Below are 22,918 nucleotides of genomic sequence, written 5' to 3'. Positions count from 1 at the left end.
TGTGAGTGTGCGGACAAGTGTTCCACAGCCCCTAATTCTTTTGTTAGTATTGACTGAACAATATAGATTCTGCTGAGTGATGGGAGAAACAACTACCAGGCTTCTTATATCAGGGCTAACAGAGGGATATATTGTTGGGGAAAAGGGTTAAAACAGCTTTAAATCAGAGGTGCAATGGATCTTGAATCAATAGAGAGTCAGAGCGTCAGTTTGCTTTAAGAATCATTTACTTCTAAAGGAAAAAGGTGCACAGGATTGCTACAAAATAACAGTCTGAGGCTACATCTTGCTGACCACTAGTACAGACAAAGAGATAGATAGGAATGGAGATTCTTCCTCTGTCTTCTTGACCCTGAAAGAAAATCACCTGACCTATTGACCAATAACAGTTTACAAACACAGAAGAATAAGGGGGGTACCTCATGTCATAACAAAAAGTGACAGGTGCCCCGCCCCTTTCTGGGAGGAAGTCCCGCCTCTATACCCCGGAAGTCCCGCCTCTATACCCCGGAAGTCCCACCTCTAGACCCGGAAGTACCACCTCTAGACCCCGGAAATCCCGCCTCTAGACCTGGAAGTACCACCTCTAGACCCCGGAAGCAGTACCCCACCTGACAGGAAGGGCCTAGCAGGGTCCCGCCTGCCCCTGTGGACCAATAGGAAAGAGTTTTGAGTTTATGGGGTGCTAGGGTGGAAAATTGGGGGGCAGACCAGCCCCCTGCTCCCTAGAAGAGCCTAGCTGGTTCATGTGACCCCTCATTTCGCTCCCCTGAACCCCCAGAAATGGTTTTTGACGGCCCTAGCCCCCTGTCTCTGTATAGGTCCCCTGAGGGGCTCATGTGACGCTGCTATGCACGCGTCATGACTGGACCTACCTCCTGGATGTTGTTTAAATGCGCCAATGAGCGGTGAGATGGCAGGGGAGCCTGGTCTTTAAATGGAAGAGCAGCAGGACGATCACAGCTTCTTCTGCGGCTGTTCTTGCTGGGCTAGCAGCGCTGTTGAGGGAGCAGAGCCTGTTTACGAGAAAATGAATACACCGGAGCCATACAGAACTGAAGCTGTGGAAGAAATGCGAGCTTCTTGCGAAGAACCCCGCAAAGAAGATGCACAATGTAGAGAGCTTTCGAGATTTGACTTTCCAGAGTGCATTATTCACTTAGTACAAGGGGTAAGTGCATGGGGAAGGGGGAGAAGGGAAAGAATCAGACCCAGAGGTGGCAGAAAAACAAGCAGGCCTTTTTCTTTTTTGTAGCTGCAGGATAAAGAAGTACCGTGGCGGGTGTTTTCAGAAATAGTTGAAGCAGCTCACACAGAAGTTTACCCGGAGTGTTGTGATCACTGCTTTGAAGTAGCATATCGACAAAAATTCGGATGCCTGGGACGTGGTGTAATGTATTGGCAAAAATTCAAATGCATGCAGCCTGAACAACCCGGTGACGATCCGGATGCTAGATTTGACAGACCCGAGTGCGTGCGTTTTTTAGTACAGGGGGTAAGTACAAGGGGGAAGGCTGGAGCGGAAAAAGAATCAGACACCTGTGGGAAGTAGAAAAACAGAGTTTTTTTTCTCTTGTAGCTAGATGATTATGAAGTGGATTGGGAGGTGTTTTCCGAAATAGTCAAAGCGGCGCACACAGAAGTGTACCCAGAGTGCTGTCCGTACTGTGAAGAAATAGCAGATTGGCAAAAATGCGGTTGCCTGAGATGTGAGGAGGAGGAGACGGCTGAGGGAGCGAAAAGCATAAGAGGGGATGAGCATGTGACAGACCAGAAAGTGGAGCCCATTTATGAAGAAATGCAGAGTGTACACGGTATCCAAGAGCGACCAGAAGTGCCTGAGGAAGACGTCACAGTACCAGGACTGCTGAAACAAAAAGTGTCGCAGTGCATACAGACTCTCTACCCTAATGTGAGTATTGAGACTAGGGGAAAGGGGAAAATGGAAACAGGGTATAGCATACTGGGCGGCTGTTTTTATTTTGCAGATGGCGGAGCTGAACTATGTAGCGGTGGCTGAGGAGGTCAAGGAGAACAAGTTTGATCCTGACTGTTGCAGATTTTGCAACCACATAGCATATTGTCAAGAAGTCCCCTATGATGAAGATGATGAGAGTGCCAGAGCAGATTGTGGACTCAGGGGATGAACCAGAGGATGCTGTCCCCATAGAGGTTGGGGAAATAGATCCAACATTGGATGTTTCTGATAGTGCAAAAGCGACAGACCCGGTGAAAGAAGGCGTAAAGCCGCGCATTCAATACCTGGTCCCAGATGTAAGTATGAAAGAAGGAGGGTCCTGGAAGAATGTAGGGTGGATAGAGAAGCAATTCTAAAATGTTTTTCTTTTTCCTATTCCTGCAGCCAACAGATGTGCTGATCGAGTGTGCTCTACTGGATGAGGTGCTAGCGAGAGGCCCGGTTGGGGATGGTCCGGTCAGCTTTGAGTATGAGCATCCCCCAAAGCCCCGTGTAGGGAAGAAGCTGAAAAAGAGGAGACCTAAGACGGATTACTGCAGTGATACCTGTTGTGATTCTGATTATGTAGATGACTCGGACAGACCGCGCCTGGACTTCTGTCATTATAGTTGCTGCAACTCTTCTGATGAGTGGTCGTTAACAGAAACTGATGATAATAGCGATATTGAGAGTGAAAATGTCGAGCAGGGGGTGCAAACTGATGGTGTCACACCCAAGGTGCCCCCCGTCCCCACTCTACTGAATGAGGAGACAATGTGGGGCCCTGCTGGGGATAGCATAGAGAGCTCTAAAGATGAGCATTACCCACAGCCCTCTGTAGGGAAGAAGCTGAAAAAGAGGAGACCTCTGCTGAGTTACTGCTATGAAAATTGCTGCTATTCTAACAGCTCAGATGATGAGTGGAGACCATATGCGCCATACTGTAATCTTAGTTGCTGCAAGTCTTCTGATGAATGGTCGATAACTGAAACCGATGATAGTGATTTTGAGCCTTTAGGAACACCAGGGGGGAGAAAAGGAGATCCCGAGTTGCGGGTTGATGGAGCAGCACCCGAGACTATGACCAGAGAAGGAAATTGAAGGGGGGGGGTGGAGTTGTGGTTGAAAGCCCACAATCTGTACACACTTTAATAAAATGCCTTTTCCAAGTGTAAAAGCGTTGAGTCGGTTCATGATGCCTCAAGAGACGGTATTAAAAGGGATTTACTATAATCCGGGGGGAGCAGGTAGCTTTGGGGGAGCAGAATCCCTCTTTCGAGAGGCTTCTAAGACTAGTAAAACACTGACTAGAAAGGATGTGCAAGCATGGCTTTTGGATCAGGATGCGTACACGTTGCATAAGCCAGCAAGAGTTCATTTTAAAAGAAACAAGACCTATGTTGGTGATGTGGATGAGCAATGGCAGGCTGATTTAGCAGATATGCAACAGCTTTCTAAATACAACGGGGGGTACAAATACATTCTAACGGTGATTGACATTTTGTCTAAATACGCATGGGCAGTAGCACTGAAAGACAAGACGGGCTGAAGTATCAGCGGCTTTTAAAAATATATTCGAGCAGGGCCGCATTCCGTGCAAGTTACAAACAGATAGGGGGAAAGAATTTCTTAATAAAAAAGTGAGCAATGTACTAAAACAACATGGGGTTTACCACTTTGTGACCAACAATGAAGTCAAGGCAGCGGTGGTTGAAAGATTTAACAGGACTTTAAAGTCAAAGATGTGGCGGTATTTCACAGCCAATAATACTTATAGATATACAAATGTGTTACAAGAGCTTCTAAAAGGGTACAATCACAGTTTTCATAGAACTATTCAGGCACGCCCCATAGATGTTAACGCATCTAACTCTCTCCTGATATGGAGGCGCGTTTATGATCCCTCCTTTCAAAGAAAAGAAACAGATACCACGTTAAGAAAAGGAGATCACGTGAGAGTATCGAAAACTAAAGGCACTTTTGAGAAGGGTTATGAGCAGACATTCACCGATGAAATTTTCATAATAGAAGATATCACAAGGAGAGGCGAGCGGCCCTTATTTCACCTAAAAGACTTTGATGGTGAACTATTAGTAGGGAGATTCTACCCTGAGGAATTGCAGAAGATTAATGCTCGAGAGGACAGGACATACAGGGTTGAGAAAATTATTGCTACACGAACTAAGAAGAAAAAGAAGTATCTTTTAGTGAAGTGGTTAGGCTGGCCACCTAAATTTAACAGTTGGGTGCAGGCTGACGACATAGCAGGCCACTATGGGGGATGACGGTTTTTACATTACACTCCCTAGCAATGCGTCTATGGACTTATTTCCCGAAAATACCAGCGCCTCTTTCACAGTGCGGCTGTTTAAGCCACTTGATTTGCGGGGAGAATGGGAAGTGGGGCTGGTTGAAATTCAGTATCCTCGCAATTGGTACACATTTAGCCAGAATGCATCATTCAGGATTTCTGAAGGTGCCAATAGCAATGAGTATCATGTGCGTTCAGGCTATTATTATGACCTGCGCAGCATATCAGATTTTATGAATACAGCCGTCAGAAGACAGGCTGGGACGCCCCCTGATCTACAATTCTATTTTGATCCAACGTGTGCAATGCTCAGATTTAACGGGCTTGATATTTACACCGTCACAATGAGTGAAGAATTAGCCCATGTGATGGGGGCACCCCCTAATGTTCCGATCAAAAGAATTTACAATTGCGGAGATATTACAGGAGGGATTAATACCCTGTACCTGTACACTGATATCATAGAACATCAGTTAGTGGGGGACACAGCGGTGCCCCTTCTACGGTGTGTTCCTGTACAGGGGAAGCACCATGACTTTATCACGGTCACATATGACGAGCCTCACTATATTCCAATCAATAAGCACCACATTGAAACCATCCGCATAGAAATAAAGACGGATCAGAATCGGGCCGTGCCATTCCGCTACGGCAAGGTGATTGTGAGGTTGCACATACGCCCACGGAAGAAATGGTGATCGTGAAAGACTATGGAGACCCTGCGATGCTTAGGAGATATTACCAATCTCAGGCGGGTTATGGCCTCCCCGGGTTCCACGGGGCACCCGTTATGTATGGAGCGGGGGTGGGGGGGATTTTCCGGCGCCTTTTTCGAATGGCAGTGCCACTTTTTAGAAAAGGGGTGGATATTGTCAAGCCACACCTGAAAACCGCTGCGCGTAATATCGCTCAAGATGTTGTGAGCCGCGTGACTCACGGCGTTATGAATAAACTGGCCCCCCAGGAGGGGTCAGGCTTTCTATATCTTAAAAGAAGGGGAGGGCTGAAAAGAAAAGCATCCAGCACACGCAGAGGCCCCCCAGGACCCATTAAAAGAAGGCGCGGGGGAGCTAAGAAACAGACAAATGTGAAGAAGGGGAGAGTAAAGAACAAGAAGAAGAAGGAGTCTCACAGGAGGCTCAAAGACGTACTATAAACGGCTATGGCTTTCATCCACTGCGGGTCGGAAGAGTGTGTAAAGTCCGAGCTCGACCTGTTCCAGATAGCCCCTACCCAGACCAGCATTGAGAAAAGCGTATATATCGAGGTTCCGCCCCTCTCAGCCCTCACGGGGTCAGCACCTCTAGAGTTTTTCATAGCCGGGAATGGTGAAGATTACCTTGATTTAAACAATACTCTCTTGTATGTGAAATGTAAAATTACTCAAGAAGATGGTACCGACATCGCACAGAATGCTAGAGTGGCACTGGTGAACTACCCAATTGCTTCCATTTTCAGTCAGCTGGATGTTACCCTAGGCGACCGGCTCGTCAGCCAGAGTAACAACTGTTATCCCTACAGGGCTCTCATTGAAACAGTGCTCAACTACAGCTTTGAAACCCTATCTACCCAATTTTCTTCAGGCGGATTTTATAAGGATACAGCGAGTCTGATGGACAGCACCCTGCTGAACCAAGGTAACAAAGGATTTGCCAAAAGGGCGTTGCTGGCAGCCGAAAGCAAAACAGTAGACCTTTTAGGCCATCTCCACGCCGATATATTTTTTCAAGAAAAGCTGCTCTTAAATGGCGTGGATGTCAAAATCAAACTAGCTCGTAACAAAGACTCTTTCTGCCTGATGAGTGGCGAGGGGGCTGCTGTGCGCTATAAGCTCCACATGGATTCTGCTGCGCTCTTTGTGAAGAAAGTGAAAGTAGCCCCAGGCGTACGGCTGGCCCACGCTGAGGCTCTGCTGACATCCACAGCAAAATACCCTGTGGACCGTGTCGACATGAAGGTGTTCAGCATCCCTACCGGTGCTCGCGTGAGCAACCAAGACAACCTGTTTTTGGGACAGCTCCCCAAAATGGTGGTCATGGGGCTCATGGACAATGACGCTTTCAGCGGCGCCTTCACCAAAAACCCTTTTCATTTCCAACATTACAACACTAACTTTGTAGCCCTGTACGTGGACGGGGAGCAGGTCCCCTCCAAGCCCTTCCAGCCCGACTTTGAAGCCGGAAACAACGTGAGAGAATACATGAGCCTCGTGCAAACAGCGGGGAAGCACCTTCAGGACAGGCCCCTCCTGGTAGATCGTGAAGAGTATAGGCACGGGTACACCCTGTTTGCTTTTGACCTCTCTCCTGATCAGGACTGCACCGGCCATTACTCCCTGATTAAAACCGGGAACCTGAGAGCAGAAATACGTTTTGCTGCGGCCCTACCACAAACCGTTAATTTGATTGTGTATGGGGTGTTTGATAATGTCATAGAGATCAACCACAACCGTAACGTGCTTTTTGATTACATGTAAGATGGACACAATCCAGTTATCCCAGGCCTTACTTGACAACCCGCGCACCCGAAAAACCTTCTTAGATGTCTTCCCCAGTGATCAACTTCCTGTTAAAAGAGTGGTTCGGAGGCCGGCATCTCTAGTGGTGAACACCCATCCCCACTACCTCCCCGGGGAACACTGGCTAGCAATATACCTACCAGACCATGTCACAGCAGAGTTTTTTGACTCTTATGGGAACTCACCGAGCAGCCGCCTCTTCCCCAAAGCCATCATGAAATTTTTAAACAAAAATTCTGAGGAGGTCCATTTTCAGCAGAACAGGCTCCAAGGACCCACATCTAACACCTGCGGTCACCACTGTCTGTTTTTTCTACATCAGCGCTGCAGAGGAGCCCCCTTTGACACCGTTGTGAAGATGTATTCCCCCAATCCCGAGCAGAATGACAGGATGGTCATGAGTTTTGTGAAAAACAGAGAGAATTCAAAGACTTTACAAAACATGTACACGCGGATTCAAACCTGTGTTTCTTGTACCCCTAATAAAACCCTCTGAAAAAATTTAACCGTGTCTTTTGTCTAAAAATACTCAGACAAAGGTTTACATTTCAAAAATATTTTATTCTTCGGTCAACCACTGTGCCGGTACCTCTTGTTTTTTCCTTTTTTTCTTTTTAGAAGAAGAAGCAGGGGGGCGGATTAAAACCGAAGGCTGGGGGCTTTTCAGGCCCTCTAGTATTTTTCTAGTAGCAGGGGTGCCCGCGACGGAAGCAGGGGTGTTGAGTTCAGCCAAAGCTGTCATAAACACATCAAAGCCTTTAGGTGGGGGTGCAGAAGAGGGAGGACGCGCGTGAGTAATAGCCTTGATGAGGTCGAGTAAGTGGCTACCGGCTACAGGCACTCCCCTGTAAAGAAAAGTTCCCCTCTCATCCCACGAGGCTATTTCACTGTTTTGACCCATCTTCTTCAGCAGCACACGAGCATTGTTCCTGTATCGGAGGGGCATATTGTCTAGTACCTCTTCAAAAACCGCGGCCTTTTTTTCATCGCTGCCTGCTGCTAACCCTGGTTGTGGGAGATACAGATTCAGCTTAGTTTTCTCTTCTTCTCCCATTCTGACATGGGTTAAATATTTCTGGAGGAGAGACCCGTACAGTTTGGCTTTCTCATATTCAGACAGGTCCCCTCTCTCTAGAACGGTCTTCATCTCCCTATCTAGAGAGTGTACAGCTGTGTGCCTGATGCTTTCACCCTCAGGGGGCCTCTGAATAGCTAGCCGATCTATTTGATGGCTCGGGACCAGGTACATCTTCTCAGCATGCTCCATCAGGAAGGGGTTAAAAAGCTGGTAATCAGGGGCAGAGCAAAACCTAGCAGGGATCCGATAAAGCCTCCCTGCTGCCTCACAAGCCGCTTCTTCTTTGTAAGAGGAGTTTTACCGCTGCTCAGGGATTTAATGATGCCTCGTTTTTTTCGCAGGACGTTCTTCTGACGCGGTGATAGGGGGATGATGCCTTTTAGGGTGTTTAGAGCTATTTCTCCAATAGCCTTGATTAGATCATTTGGGGCTGCACTCAGAATAGCTTTCCTTAGGCGAGGGGAAGATTTGGAGACGAGTTTCAGTAGCGCCCCGTTTCTTTTTAAGCACTCTGACATGCTTCTGCAATGGTCAGCCACCTCTCCTTAAAATGTCACAGCAGCTGAAAGTTAGCGCCTTTTGAACCCACCCGCTGTCTTTTTAATAACATAGGATGCAGGCAGGTCAGGGGGGAACATGCCAGTGCGCAACCTGTAGGGATCAGGAGTGGCTGCATTTAAATCCACCACCAGGTACCCAAAGGGCTTTCGTGTGGCATCCTCATAAGCTTCCATAAAGAAGGATGATTTACCGGGGTACATCTGGCGCGCTAGAGTTGCTATTTGTAATTTATCTCGGGGGTTTTTAAATAACACAATGTATTTCGCATTCAGGTTGATGGTGCGGCTACTCTTACCCTGGCAGAATAAATTTTGAACTATGTAAATGATACTCAGATTTCTATGGTGTACATACTTAGTAAACGCATTCTCAATTTCGGCGCTACCACACGCTGAGGCCATCAGATCATCCACAATGACTGTGTTTATTTTATTAGGAGGCAGCAGTTCATCATCATTCAGGCTTGAGGGCAAGCCCTCTACAAACTTTATAAAGGGGAACCGGCGCCGCAATTCTTCATACAAGGGTTGCCAGCAGGCATAAAACCACACAATATTTTCCGGCATGACAGAGAGTGTAGATTTTGCATTCAAAAGCAGATTTTTTATAAAATAACTTTTTCCGCAGTTGCTGGGACCGGCAAGGATGGCTGAGAAAGGGTGCAGCCACCTTGTATCCATATCAGTAACAGTAAGGTAGCGTCTTAAAGCCGTCAACAATCACACGTTTGTCATAAACAACCTTCTGAGTTTTCTTAAGAGCTTTTGTTTCAATGACAAAACGTTTTTTGTCTCTGACAATCCCCTGCTGCTGCACCACTATTTCACGGGGCTCAGGGTCTGAGACGTGGCCAAAAACCAAATCTTTCAAACTGTCAAAATTAATCTTTTCACCATTGGCGGCATTCAGAGTTATTCCCTTTACCTTCAGCACCGCCTCTCCCCCTGACAGCTTGTACCCGTAGGTCTTAGGGCCTGCTGAAACAAACTCTGTTATATGCTGCTCTGGGGGCACCTCACTCGTGAGTTCCCCGAGATAATCCCCCAAGGGGGGGCTCCACTCCCCATTCCTGGTCACAAATATAACAGAGTCTGTGTCGTGGTACAAGCAGCGCTCCTGCAGTTTGTCTAGCAAATTGTAGAGTTCTAAGCGCGCATATGCAGTTGTGAAACAGGCTATGTAGACATTGGTGTTTGTAGATGTAGTCAGCCTGCCTTTAGAGTATTTCCATGATACACACGCAGCTTCCTCACTTATAAAGCTGCATGATGACACATCGTGATTGTCTGAAAATACCAGCTGGAAGAAACGGTCAGGATCTCTCACAATTTCAGTATTTGCCAAGTTTGTTCTCTGAGCAAATTTACCCCACAGAGAATTAAGAAACAGTTTGGCAATCTGACGCTTGGCGGGGTTCATCCCTATGTGATCAGAGCGCAAAAGGACCCCCTCCTTTTTATAAAAATCAGCAATATACTTCTCTCTGTCCTCATCTGTCACACACCACTCGGGATAGCCCGATGATTCCTGTTTCTGACGGAGGTGCTTTTTTATGTATTCTGAAAACAACCTGTCAGATTTTTCTGCAAAATGCCAGACTTCAAAGATTTTGACTATCCGATAACCCTTTACCAGAGCTACCTCCAGTTCCACAGTACACCACGTTCCCTCAAGGGCTCTCTCCTCATCACTATGGGTACACGGTTCCTGCTGCTTTATATCAGCACACGTGCGGCACAATGTAAAAAGGAGTTTCCCACCCCCCTTAGAAGGTAACACTGGGAAGAAGAGGCCCCTTGGGGGATAAACTCTAACCTTAGCAAATCCAAAATAATCTGTGAGAGGTCTGAAATTGTCCTGAATGATCTGCGGATGCCCAACAGGGTACAATTTTGTTGCATTAACAAATGGGTACAAGCTGGTAAAATCGTAATAGTGTATCTGTTCCCCAGGTGCCGGCTTGTAATAGAGGATGATTGCATTAGTACGGCCACCAAACAGGGCGTCTCTGGGAACTAGCGGCTCTGGAAACTGCATGGCTTTAAGAAATTCTCTGACAGACTCATCAGTGTTCTTTAAATGGTTCCACTCATGTTCCCAAATACTTCTGACTTCAAACTGACGCCTTTTAAGATCATCAGACCTGCGGCAGGTTGCATTGTAAAGAGATTCAAACGTTGTGCCTGTCATCCTGTTAATCTCTGATGGATTATAGCACTGCACACACCCGTGCCAAAAGCAGCCATGAAATTCAAAGGCAGTTTTCTTATTATCTATGACCGCATAGCCATCTAGATGGTAAGAGCCTACCTGAACTTCGCCACCCTTTAACGCGTGACGTATTTGGATATTTTCACTGTATTCGGTGTACATGAGCCATTGGACCGATGCAGTTGAAAATCTCTTCACTATGCGGTGATAGTCATCTGGGGGTGGAATAGCGATGGTACCGGGGGCCAGGAAGTTAAACCTGTACATTGCAAGACATACCCCTGCAAGAGTGAGGTACTGAAAGGGATCTATAGACTGGGCCCCCTTTTGAGTCATACTCATAATTTCAGATCTATACATGGTGCAGGCCCGCTCCAAAATTTCAACATCTTGCTGACAATAAAATGCTAACTCTTTTTGAAAATCAAACGTTGCTGTTCTGTTTTCCTCATACCATTTCAAAAAATCGGCCTTGTCCTTGGGCATCATGTGATCCACACCATAGTATTTTACATCGGGTAATGGTCCTACATAGGCTTGATTTTCAACAGTGTTAAAAAAATGTGGGAAATGACCCTTGCATCCCTTGAACCCCAGGGCTTTGGGAAGTTTAGAGAGTGCCATAGGCAGGTGGTTCAAAGAATCTATGAATTTTATGTCAAGACTAGTTATTGTTACACACATCAGCTTTCCCCCCATGGCTACCAGCTGGGGATCAAGCTTCTCCATGATGAGCTGCTTAACGATAAAGTAGGAGTCATAGCCTTTGGCATTATGAGCTATGAACGTGCAGTGTTTGAATGTACTATCTGTGGTGAATGTTTTAACAAATTGATAAACGCATGTTTCACCTTTAAACTCCCAAGACTGACCAGATGCTGCCCATTTGGGGTCCTCTTTAAAAGCTCGAGCGTGGACATGGTTAGGAATATGTTCCCCTGTTTCTTGCATGCATTCAAAATCATAAAAAATGTAGTGCGTCGAGCATGCAGGCTCTTTAAGAGGTTCTATGTAACATAGGTGGTAATCCTCATTTTCCGCAAGGTTCGCTTTACAGACTTTACAGGCCCTCCCGTGACACTCTTTGAACTTATGCTTCACATCAGTATAAGACTTGCATTTCTTACACCACTCCCTAGCTGGGCACTCCACCTCATTTATTCTTGCCAACGTGCAATGTCTTTGAAAGCATGCTTCTGAACTGCAGTACATGCAACAGTGTGGACATTTCTTTGCAACCCCCACCTCATTCTTGCAGTCTATGTTTGTGCACATTCTACAGTACCTAGAACAATTGTGTTTATGACAATATAGGGTATGACAGTGTCCACAGTAATTTCGTGCACCCATCAATGCTTTAGCATTCCGCACACCGTAATAATGATCCGCATGTAACAGGACGAAGAACGTATTTGGATACCGTGGTTCCTGTGTTTTAAAGATCCCCCACCCCTTATCAGAACATGTAACCACATGAATGTTGACTTTTAAATGGTTTTCAATACATGCTATATCATTGAGCCCCACCCTTTTCTGATCCGACCACCCTAGATCTCTGTGCAATTTTCTGGCAGCATTTAACAATTCTGCGTCTGTGGGCTGCCCTTTTGCCATAACAGACAAGAGACCACCTGCAAAGCAGAGGTTGTGGTGCTCACTGTTGAAGTCCACCAGAAATTGCCTCTTTTTTTCAATAATAGAGCTATAAGGGATAGACTTGATTGAGCGGCGCCCACCCCCCCGTGGAGCTTTTACAATGGTAGCTACTAGGCGTAATGTGCTGTTACCCAGAATCTCCCTGTTGCTCTGGAGCAAGGCACTAATATATTCAAGAAACTCCCCTGCACTTAGTTCATTCTTTTTCTTCTTAAATGAATACAGAGCATTTTCTAACCCACCACCCTCTAAGCGCAACTGAACATAGTCCCCATCTTCTATTCGCCCGTTCAGTTCATCCAGAACCTCTTGAATGCCTCTGAATAGTGCTGCAATGGCCTGGGGGAATGAGTTCACCCTGTCTAAATTAACAAAACGAAATTCTTCACTAATCATTAGTGACCTGTATCTTTCAAAAGGCCTCTCCCAGGATCTGACACGCTCCACATGAACCCCTGCATCCGGTGAGTTGTCATCTTCCTCTAGAGGTGGATTATCCCTCTCAGTTGGGGGTGTCTCTAGAGGAGATGCTGCAACTTCCTGTGACAGGGGTTGTGAGCACTGTAGGGTAGAAGATAGCCCCCCGGCATCCCACACACTTTCTTGTTCCTGCATATGGTGTGGAGAGGGTGGAGCAGCACCTCTGGCATCCTCATCTCCCCTGGGGTGGGGGGAAAGGGCCTGTGGTCCCCCGCGACCCCCTTGTAATGAATTGTCATTACAGGCAGAATAGTTGTTACCGTTTTTAATATCAGGTGTATATTTGCCACATAGCTTGCCGAGCTGTATTTCTTCTTCAGCCACGGACTGCTGTGCTTTCTCCAGAATCAGCTTTTTCTCCTTTAGCCTCTTGAGGCCGTCACAAAGTCTCTGGCTGTATTCAAAAAGCTTTTTGTAACGCTCCTCAATATTTTGTGGAGGGTCGGGCTTCTTCTTCTTAGCAGGTGGTACTCCTTTAGCACTCGACTCTGGCTGTCGTCTCAGGCTGTGAGCTGTACTCCTGCGTCTTTGGCCACCCGGGGGCACAGCAGCTGATGTATCTAAAAAAAAAAAACACATTATTGCCTCCCCCATGGCTATCTAGCATAACTCTCAGACCCCTGTTAAGCTGAGACTTACTAGGGGCTGCTGTAGGAGTCTCTGTCGCTGCTACTGGCATGGTGCTTCCCTCTGAAATAATTTCTGTAAGAGAGCGGGACGGGGTTAATCTAGCTGTGTTGATACAGCTTTATAGTATATATTAGTGAGCGGTGGGATTTACCTATCTCTTCACTGAAGAAAGTTGGGCCATAGGCGTGGACCTCTGCTTGCACATCTGTAGTGCGGCGGGTGCTGGCTTGTTGAGCGCTCTTGGGAGGAGCAGTTTCCAGGGGCATATTCAAATCATCAAGAAATATTTCTGTGTAGAAACGATAGAGGGTGAGAAACAGATGATACAGATGTGTAGGAATAGGTACAAGGTGCGTATGCGGGGGGGGGGGGTAAAATACCCATCATGGCTGGTGGAGAATGCTTACATGCGGCACATTGACTTTCTCTGGCAGGAATGGGTTCATAGTGTGAGTATATACACACCCGTACAGTAGTAAGGCCCCTGAGCACCCCACACACCCCCACACACCCTAATACCAGCATTATGTCATGTGTAGGTGAGAAAATTTAAAAGTTGCTGCTATAATGAAAGTGATACACAAGATAAGGTGAGCATTAGTGCACATTGTGTGTTTGTTTGTACAATACAGCTGAGACTTTTTTATTTTTATTGATTCAGCACCTGTCAAATAAAAAACAAAATACATCATATGATACATTCATCAGTTAACAAAAATTCATCACATGCATTTTTCTATTCTACCAGCATCATTAACAATGAGCTTGGCAATGCTAATTTAGCATAAATATACATGCATATTACTTGACTGAGAGAACAGCCCGCTTTAAAGTTAGTAGGTGTGAGAAAGCATGAGCAGTATTCTGAAAAGAACCCCACCACCCCCCTGAATCATATCAGTTTCATTAACAAAAGAGCATAGCATCTTAAATTCAGATTAAAAGTACAGTTAGCAGCTATGGGGCGAATTTATATAATCACAGCCACTTCCCTCAAAAAATGAATCCTAGAACACACACAAATTTTGCAATAACTTTTACAATGAAAGGCTGTGTTAGAAAAGAGCAGTGTGCAGCATTCAAAGTAGAGCACAGGTTGTTATCAGACCCCTATTTGATAAACAGTTGGATAAAGAATGAGCGGTTAATGCCCCCCTTCGAAACATAGAGACAGAGGTGTGAATTATATCAGTTTCATTAACAGAGCTCATATACACAATAGTTGTAGGAGAGTGCTAGATTTAAAAAGTGTAGTTATAAGCAGGAGTGGAGAAACAGTATTCTGGCAGCAGTGTAAAACCCCTCAGCCCTTTCTCAGTTTGGAAAAAGCATGCTGATTTAAAAATTCACCTTCAAGATCATCCAGAATGTGATGATGGTCGCTCATAATTTGTCCTTATTAAAAATGGAAAAATACGTAATATTAGAATCCCTTCTAAGAATTGTTAGCCCATAGATACTCACCAAGGATGGCTTGTTACCTTCTCTCTCTTCTTGGCGCCCAGGGGTAGAAAGCGTGTGTAAAAGCTGTGCCGTCTGCGCGGTTTTTAAACCCTTCAGATCCGTACCCGTCATACCCCAAATCTTTGAAGAACGGTTGAAATATGGTGCTTTTCTTTTATGGCACCCCCCATAATATGGAGGAATCAGCACATTTTCCCCTTATCTTTTGAAAACAGACTGTTGCCGTGTTCTGTCTGGTGGTACCAGAATCAGATTTTTAGGATGCCAGAAACATTCCCTTTTGGGGACTTGTAGGAGATGCGAACAGGATCAACTGAATAATTCTACACAAATAATTCTATCCCCGGTGTTAAATAATGCATAGAGGCTCATAGATTTTGGGGGGAAACACTGTTGTTTTATGAAGATAAACTCCCGAAAGCTTATACCCCACCACAAATTTTGTTAGTCTCTAGCTGACATAGGCCTACAGCTATCTTCTAAAAGCCCTCTGTCAGTATTTTTACACGAGAGGGCACTGTTCATCAAGTATTCTTGAGTAACCTCTACTTCATCCCTGGGCCCCTGCATCTGGGGTCTTATCGCATATATCATGGGTATGTTTTTTACAACTTTGGTATGGTTCTGAATTGATGCTACCAGGCATTTAAAGTAAACAGAAGCGTTATTTTCCCACCGCTGTCCAGCTTTCCAGCCCCAGAACCTTTTGGAATTTGTGTGAAAGTAATTATAACAAGTATTTATTGGGGGGGGGTGTCTTGTAAAGATCACGCTTTTGTAGTGTCATTTTTACCACTGTTTTACAGCTGCCCACCCCAGAACCCCTTGGAATCTGTGTGAAAGTGATTATAACTAGTATTTATCGCGGGTGTCTTGTAAGAACATTCTTTTGAATTGAACTTCTTGTGCTATTACAGGACCATGCTTTAAAATCACTAATTTAAAAAGAAATTAAAAAGTAAAAGGATTGGAAATGTTGCAAATTGTTACATTTTTCAATAATACTTCTCAGCAGAACAGTGAATCTTTGGAAAAGACTTAAATTCTTCATCATCTGTAGGCAGACAATGTTCTGATGGTAAGACAAAGGGAATAAACGCATTTAAACTGATTGAAAAGCAACTTTATTTATACAAACACGGGCTACATTCTACACAGTCTCCTTATCTTTTTGGAGACATACCCGGTGGTTTCTGTGATGGTAAGACAAAAGGCACGAACACATTTTTAAAAATTGAAAATGGCTTTGTTTTATATCAGGCACAGGCTACATCCTGATCTCTAAGACTGGTGCACATATACCACAGTAATTCAGTAAGGAGTTATGATGTGTGAATTTCTTTCTAATAATCTTCATAGCCAGATCTACATAACGTTGTTTGCACTGCTTTAATAATCCATTTAGAGCATCTTGTGCATTCTTAGCATTTTGAATCGCTTCTATATACCTGCCTAGCCGTTTAATATGCCCCTCATTCATTGTAAAACAATGGATACTTGTGGCTAGCAGTGTTATGGTATAGAGCATGGGCCCCATGGAGAGTTTAGTAGATACATATTTCAAGTTCTGGTTATAGAAATCCTCTTCCCATGTCAGGCAATCGTGGCCCAGCTGCGCGGGGATATCTTCAACACATCCTGTACATTTAAAAAACATTATCTCGCTGAAACAATGGTTCAAAATGGAATATGAAACAGCTTTGACTACTTCATTCATTGCAGATCTTCTATTTTTAGGGTTGACATAATCCTCTTGAAGGATGCCCAGTTCAAAATATCTATCCACACTGTCGTGCAGGGGCCATATCAGGCCAGGGGTATCTGAACGGCAGCATTCCTAGAAGAATTTACAACAGAGTGTTTAGATCATGCTTTTACAGTCTGCAAACATATATTTGGGTGAGCCTTGTAAAATTAGAGCATACGTACCTCTATTATAGTTGTAGCCTGCTGGGTTGTTGAAAGGCTGCCCTCAGGGCTGCCTCTTTTGTTCATATTAGGTTCAGCATGGTCATTTTCTACAGTCCTTGGCGGTGAACCAAACAGACGCTTCACAACCGACATGCTGCCATCTCCTTTGCGGGACATCTTGACATACATTCTTTTGAGGGCTTTACGCTTCACCTCGGGCACTGGTTCAGCCATTTCAAGCGTGTTTGTAGGGGTGTTCTCCATCTTGCACCAGCAAGAACAGCCGCAGAAGAAGCTGTGATCGTCCTGCTGCTCTTCCATTTAAAGACCAGGCTCCCCTGCCATCTCACCGCTCATTGGCGCATTTAAACAACATCCAGGAGGTAGGGCCAGTCATGACGCGTGCATAGCAGCGTCACATGAGCCCCTCAGGGGACCTATACAGAGACAGGGGGCTAGGGCCGTCAAAAACCATTTCTGGGGGTTCGGGGGAGCGAAATGAGGGGTCACATGAACCAGCTAGGCTCTTCTAGGGAGCAGGGGGCTGGTCTGCCCCCCAATTTTCCACCCTAGCACCCCATAAACTCAAAACTCTTTCCTATTGGTCCACAGGGGCAGGCGGGACCCTGCTAGGCCCTTCCTGTCAGGTGGGGTACTGCTTCCGGGGTCTAGAGGTGGCACTTCCGGGTCTAGAGGCGGGACTTCCGGGGTCTAGAGGCGGGACTTCCGGGGTCTAGAGGTGGGACTTCCGGGGTATAGAGGCGGGACTTCTGGGTTATAGAGGCGGGACTTCCTCCCAGAAAGGGGCGGGGCACCTGTCACTTTTTGTTATGACATGAGGTACCCCCCTTATTCTTCTAACACATCTCAGTTTCCCGGGCTTCTAGAATATTGGCTTTGTGCCAGGTTCTCTTCCAGGTCAATCTAAACAATAGCATAGTAGGTAAACACACTAACCCCATAATGACTGAATGTCAGACCTTGCAACACACATATATTCCAACATATATTGGGGCATTTGTTAATTTATTTAGGGTGTTTATATATATCTCCTTCCTTTCCCCTAAAAGTCAAAACTAGGGGGGTGCAAGCCAAAAATTTTCGGCTAAAGCCGAAAGCAGAAAGCCGAAAGAGGATTCTCTTTCATATAAGCCGAAAGCCGAAACGGCCAGCCGTTTCGGCTTTCGGCTTTCGGCTTACTTTCGGCTTTCAGCTTTCGGCTTTTTCAATGGGAAAATGCCTCCGGCGTCTTCCCGGACGTCTGGGGGAGGCATTTTCCCACCGAATCACCCCAAAATTGGTGGAAACCTTCCTCTAACCCCTTTCTACAAACCCTCCAAGTTTCAGACCGATTGGACTTTCGGGGGGCCATGTTATGGCCCCCCAAAGCAAGTCCCCCTATCCTCCCATAAGAAAGCGAAGGAGCAGCATATTGTTAGCATGCTGCTGCTCATCTTCTTCATTATTTCCTATGGGGAAAAATGAAGAAGCAGGCTTCCTTTGCCAGGGGTGGCATTTTGCACCCCTTCCTTTGCCAGGGGTGGCAAAATGCCCCCTTACCCTCAGGGGCCCTTCTCCCACCCTTCCTCCCACCCCCCACCAAGGCTCAGCCTGCTCCCACTTGGGGGGGGCATTTCATGGCCTCCCCAAGTAGGTGCTCTGCTCTCATCTCTACCACTGACAGCTGGGGGAGGCTTGTCTTGCCAGGGGTGGCATTTTGCATGCAAAATGCCCCCCAGCCCTCAGGGGCCCTTCTCCCACCCCTCCTCCCACCCCCACCAAGGCTCAGCCTGCTCCCACTTGGGGGGGGCATTTCATGGCCTCCCCAAGTAGGTGCTCTAATCTCTACCACTGACAGCTGGGGGAGGCTTGTCTTGCCAGGGGTGGCATTTTGCATGCAAAATGCCCCCCAGCCCTCTGGGACCCTTCTCCCACCCTTCCTCCCACCCCCCACCAAGGCTCAGACTGCTCCCACTTGGGGGGGCCATTTCATGGCCTCCCCAAGTAGGTGCTCTTTTCTCTACCACTGACAGCTGGGGGAGGCTTGTCTTGCCAGGGGTGGCATTTTGCATGCAAAATGCCCCCCAGCCCTCTGGGGCCCTTCTCCCACCCTTCCTCCCACCCCCCACCAAGGCTCAGACTGCTCCCACTTGGGGGGGCCATTTCATGGCCTCCCCAAGTAGGTCCTCTCAGCCCCTAAAGTCCACCCCTTACAGCCCCACACAAACCCAATTCCCCCCCAGCTGCCACACACAGACCCAAATCCCCACATTAGCCCCTCACAGACCCAAATCCACCCCCACCTGCCCCACACCCATAACCCCAGGAACAGGCTGGCAAAGGCCAGCCCTCTCCCTTTGTTCCCTATGCTGGGAACTTCTAAACTCTCTTTCCCTGTGTGCACAGCCCAGGGGTGCCACAATGGTGGGCACACTTCTGAGTGCCAGCTGGTCCCTGTGAAAGAGCACCTGAACCACAGACACCCTCCCTCAAATTCCCCCACTACCTACAGAGATGTCTGGCCAGCCAGCCCCATTGTTCCCTATGATGGGAACCAACTGCACAACAAAGAATAAAACAAGAACAACACAAAATAAAGTTTTTAAAAAATTATTTTCTCCCTTCCAAAGTACAAGTAGGCAAAGCATTATGACACATTACACCAGCAGTCCCCCACACAGAAAAATAACACAACTCACTTAACATCAGAGAATCACAAAGCACGATTCCTGTCAAAAACACTTTATTTCTTGAACAGCTTTAGGTTACACAGTAGGAGGGCACAACAGGGCATGATAGCAATGTACTACAAAAAATAATACAACCCACTTCACCGTTTTTGACAGCAATTGTGTTTGTGTGATTCTCTGATGTGAAGTGAGTTGTGTTATTTTTGTGTAGTACACTGCTTTTCTGCTCTGTTGTGCCTTCCTACTGTGTAACCTAAAGCAGTTACAGAAATAAAGTGCTTTTGACAGCAATTTTTTGGGGTGATTCTTTAATGTGAAGTGAGTTGTGTTATTTTTGTGTAAGACACTGCTTCCATGCCCTTTGGTGTTCCCCCCCTGCTGTGTAACCTAAAGCTGTTCAAGAAGTAAAGTGTTTTTGACAGGAATTGTGCTTTTGTGATTCTCTGATGTTAAGTGAGTTGTGTTATTTTTGTGTAAGATAGTGCTGCCATGCCCTTTGGTGTTCCCCCCTGCTGTGTAACCTAAAGCTGTTCAAGAAATAAAGTGTTTTTGACAGGAATCGTGCTTTGTGATTCTCTGATGTTAAGTGAGCCTTGGTGGGGGGTGGGAGGAGGGGTGGGAGAAGGGCCCCTGAGGGTGAGGGGGCATTTTGCATGCAAAATGCCACCCCTGGCAAAGGAAGCCTGCTTCTTCATTTTTCCCCATAGGAAATAATGAAGAAGATGAGCAGCAGCATGCTAACAATATGCTGCTCCCTCGCTTTCTTATGGGAGAATAGGGGGACCTGCTTTGGGGGGCCATAACATGGCCCCCCAAAGTCCAATCGGTCTGAAACTTGGAGAGTTTGTAGAGAGGGGTTAGAGGAAGGTCCCCACCAATTTTGGGCTGATTCGGTGGGAAAATGCCTCCCCCAGACATCCGGGAAGACGCCGGAGGCATTTTCCCATTGAAAAAGCCTAAAGCCAAAACGTTTCGGCTTTTTTTCTTTTCTTTTTTTAATAATTTTTTTTATTTTTCAAACTACAAAACACTACACAACACTACACAAGACTATCACAAGGAAAGGGGAAAAGGGAAGGGGCGGAGGGAATGGGAAAAGAAAAGGGGGGGTAACCTACAAACACTAAACACTAAACACTACACTTCAATGTTTTCCCTTCATACTGCCATAATACAAAAATAGCTCAATAGGATAATGATGGAGTGGTTAATCATACAGAATACACATTTCAAATTCAAATTAAACTTTCCTCCCCCTTCTGGGTCCCGGACGCAGTTCTCTCTGAGCAGCCGCTGCTGCGGTGCTCGTCTCCTCCCCCCCCCCCTCAGGCTTCTCCTTTTCTTCGTTCATGGTGCACTGAAATTCCGGGTTTTTATCCTCAAAATCCTTTAGTTGATCTTCTGATAGTATCTTATAGGCTTGATCTTTATGTCTAAACCATATTCCTTCCGGAAGTAACCATTTATACTTTATTCCATGGTCCCTCAGAAGAGCTGCGAACTTTTTATACTTAAAACGTCTTTTCCGGACTAGAAATGGAACGTCCTTCAAGATCTTGACTTTAAGACCCATAAAGTCCAAATCCGCCTTGTATGAGTTATATAGGATAGTGTCCCGAATCTTTTTAAATGAAAAGTCAATAATGATCTCGCGAGGCAGCTGTCGCTTTGTTGCATATTTTGAAGAAGCCCGACGGACCTCCAAAATGGCGCTTTTAACCTCTTCTTTAGTTGTCCTCGCGGGTATCGCCAGTAGTTCCGAGACCAAATCCCACAGATCCTCATTTTCCTCCTCTTTCACGTTTTGGAGACACAAAATTTTCTGCGTTCGTTCCACCTGTAGCCCGATCAGCTGGTTCTCCACCAACTTCAGCTCTTTTTTCGTAGCCTTCACGAGTGACGCACTTTCCAAAGCAGACTTCTCTGCCCCCCCGCTGCTTCCTTAATGGTTTTCACTTCGCTTTCAATTGAGCCCACCCTTTGATCAGTTTCATCCAGCTTGTCAACAAAGGGTTTTATGGCTTCCACCACCGCCCTGCGCACCAGTTCTTCGAGCGACTCTCCCCTCTGCAAGGTAGCCGAGATCGACTTACCAAGAGCGGGACTTTGCTTCTTTGCTGCCATTTTAGGGGGGAGGGGGGGCGCCAACCAAATTCTGGAACTCACCGAAGGGGAAGAGCGAGCCTTCTTCAGATCCTCCACTCCTTCACATATGCTTGTAAAACAGAAGGGATTCGCTTGTTTATAGGCTTCCACCTGTTTCTTTCATTTGCCGTTTCTCGTTGCCCGGCGGCACTCAAGGCGCCGCGCACGTCTGCCGGCCTCCATAGGGACAAACGGGCAATTCCCCCCCCCCCGCATTGATTTCGGGGGGTTCTTCCCGCAGCGTCCCGGACCCTGCCTCCCTGCCTGGGAGTCCTGGGGGCTAATCCTTGCAGATCAGCCGCCCGGTCAGGGTGCCCGGTCGCTTCCTCCTGGACCCGCCGAGAGGAGCGTCCGGCATGGCTGAGAAAGCGAAACCGAATCCGTTTCGGCTTTTTTTCTTTCGGCTAGCCGAAACATTTCGGCTTAGCCTGAAACGTTTCAGCTAACCTGAAAGAAGCCGAAACACTTTTGTTTCGGCTTTCTTTCGGCTTTCAGAAAGCCGAAATGCACATCCCTAGTCAAAACCTAAGGCAGGTAACAAAAGATAAAATACAAAATAAATGAATTCAAACACATAGTTTACACCAGGCAATTAAGTAGTTAAACCACAGTCTGTTGAAGCTGTACCATGATCTTTTAAATCATTCTGTCATACAGCCTCGCTGGGAGACACGAAGGGTACATGTTTGTCACACTTCTTCCAGGATGCTGCATCAACAGAGAAGGCTCAGGTCATCCCAGTCTTCAGATCTGTTGTAGGGAGGGAGTAGACACAGGCATGAACCAAAAGCCCCCCGAACCACCTGATTTGTGGTTCGTTGCTGTTCCACAAACCAGGAACCATGAATTTCCATGAACTTTTAAAAGTTCACAAATCGGTTCGTGGTTCATAGTTCATGGAATTCAAACACTTGGCGCCAGCTTCTGAAGCTGGTGTGGGGTGTTTGAAACTGACAGCCCCCTTCTCCTATTGCCCTGAAGTGGCAGGAGATGTCTATCAGTTTCAAAACACCCCGTGCAGGCTTCATCGGATCAGGTGAAGCCAGCGTGGGGCATGTGAAACTGACAGCCCTATTCTCTTGTCCCCCAAGTAGCTGGAGAATGGGGCTATCAGCATCACTCATCCCGCTCTGGCTTCAGCCCATCAGCTGAACCAAGTGCAGGGTGAGTAAAACTGACAGCCCTGTTCTCCTGCCACCCGAGCAGGAGGAGAACGAGAGCTGTCAGTTTGACAGACCCTGCACCGGGTTCAGCCCATGGGCTGAAGCTGGCGCAGGGTCTGTCAAACTGACAGCTCCTGTTCTCT

General features: G+C 46.6%; 3 protein-coding genes across 3 annotated transcripts; 2 read left to right on the top strand and 1 right to left on the bottom strand.

The window, feature by feature from the left end:
- The first annotated feature begins 1,030 nt into the window (after positions 1-1,030).
- Positions 1,031-2,148, top strand: LOC129333949 (uncharacterized). The gene is made up of 4 exons (XM_054985881.1): positions 1,031-1,171; positions 1,256-1,495; positions 1,580-1,912; positions 1,989-2,148. Exons 1-4 carry the CDS (start codon positions 1,031-1,033, stop codon positions 2,145-2,147), a joined length of 873 nt encoding a protein of 290 aa, XP_054841856.1. The 3' UTR covers position 2,148.
- Positions 2,149-5,430: 3,282 nt separating this feature from the next.
- On the top strand, positions 5,431-6,744 carry LOC129333948 (uncharacterized protein F54H12.2-like). The gene has a single exon (XM_054985880.1). The coding sequence runs from the start codon at positions 5,431-5,433 to the stop codon at positions 6,742-6,744; it is 1,314 nt and encodes a 437-aa protein (XP_054841855.1).
- Positions 6,745-16,012: 9,268 nt separating this feature from the next.
- LOC129333794 (uncharacterized) lies at positions 16,013-17,367 on the bottom strand. The gene is made up of 2 exons (XM_054985680.1): positions 16,796-17,367; positions 16,013-16,703 (listed from the first exon to the last, which is right to left on the bottom strand). Exons 1-2 carry the CDS (start codon positions 17,096-17,098, stop codon positions 16,134-16,136), a joined length of 873 nt encoding a protein of 290 aa, XP_054841655.1. The 5' UTR covers positions 17,099-17,367; the 3' UTR covers positions 16,013-16,133.
- Positions 17,368-22,918: the final 5,551 nt, after the last annotated feature.

The sequence above is a fragment of the Eublepharis macularius genome, chromosome 7, assembly GCF_028583425.1.
Source record: "Eublepharis macularius isolate TG4126 chromosome 7, MPM_Emac_v1.0, whole genome shotgun sequence".
NCBI lineage: Eukaryota > Metazoa > Chordata > Lepidosauria > Squamata > Eublepharidae > Eublepharis > Eublepharis macularius.
This window is presented reverse-complemented; position numbering and strand designations above follow the sequence as displayed.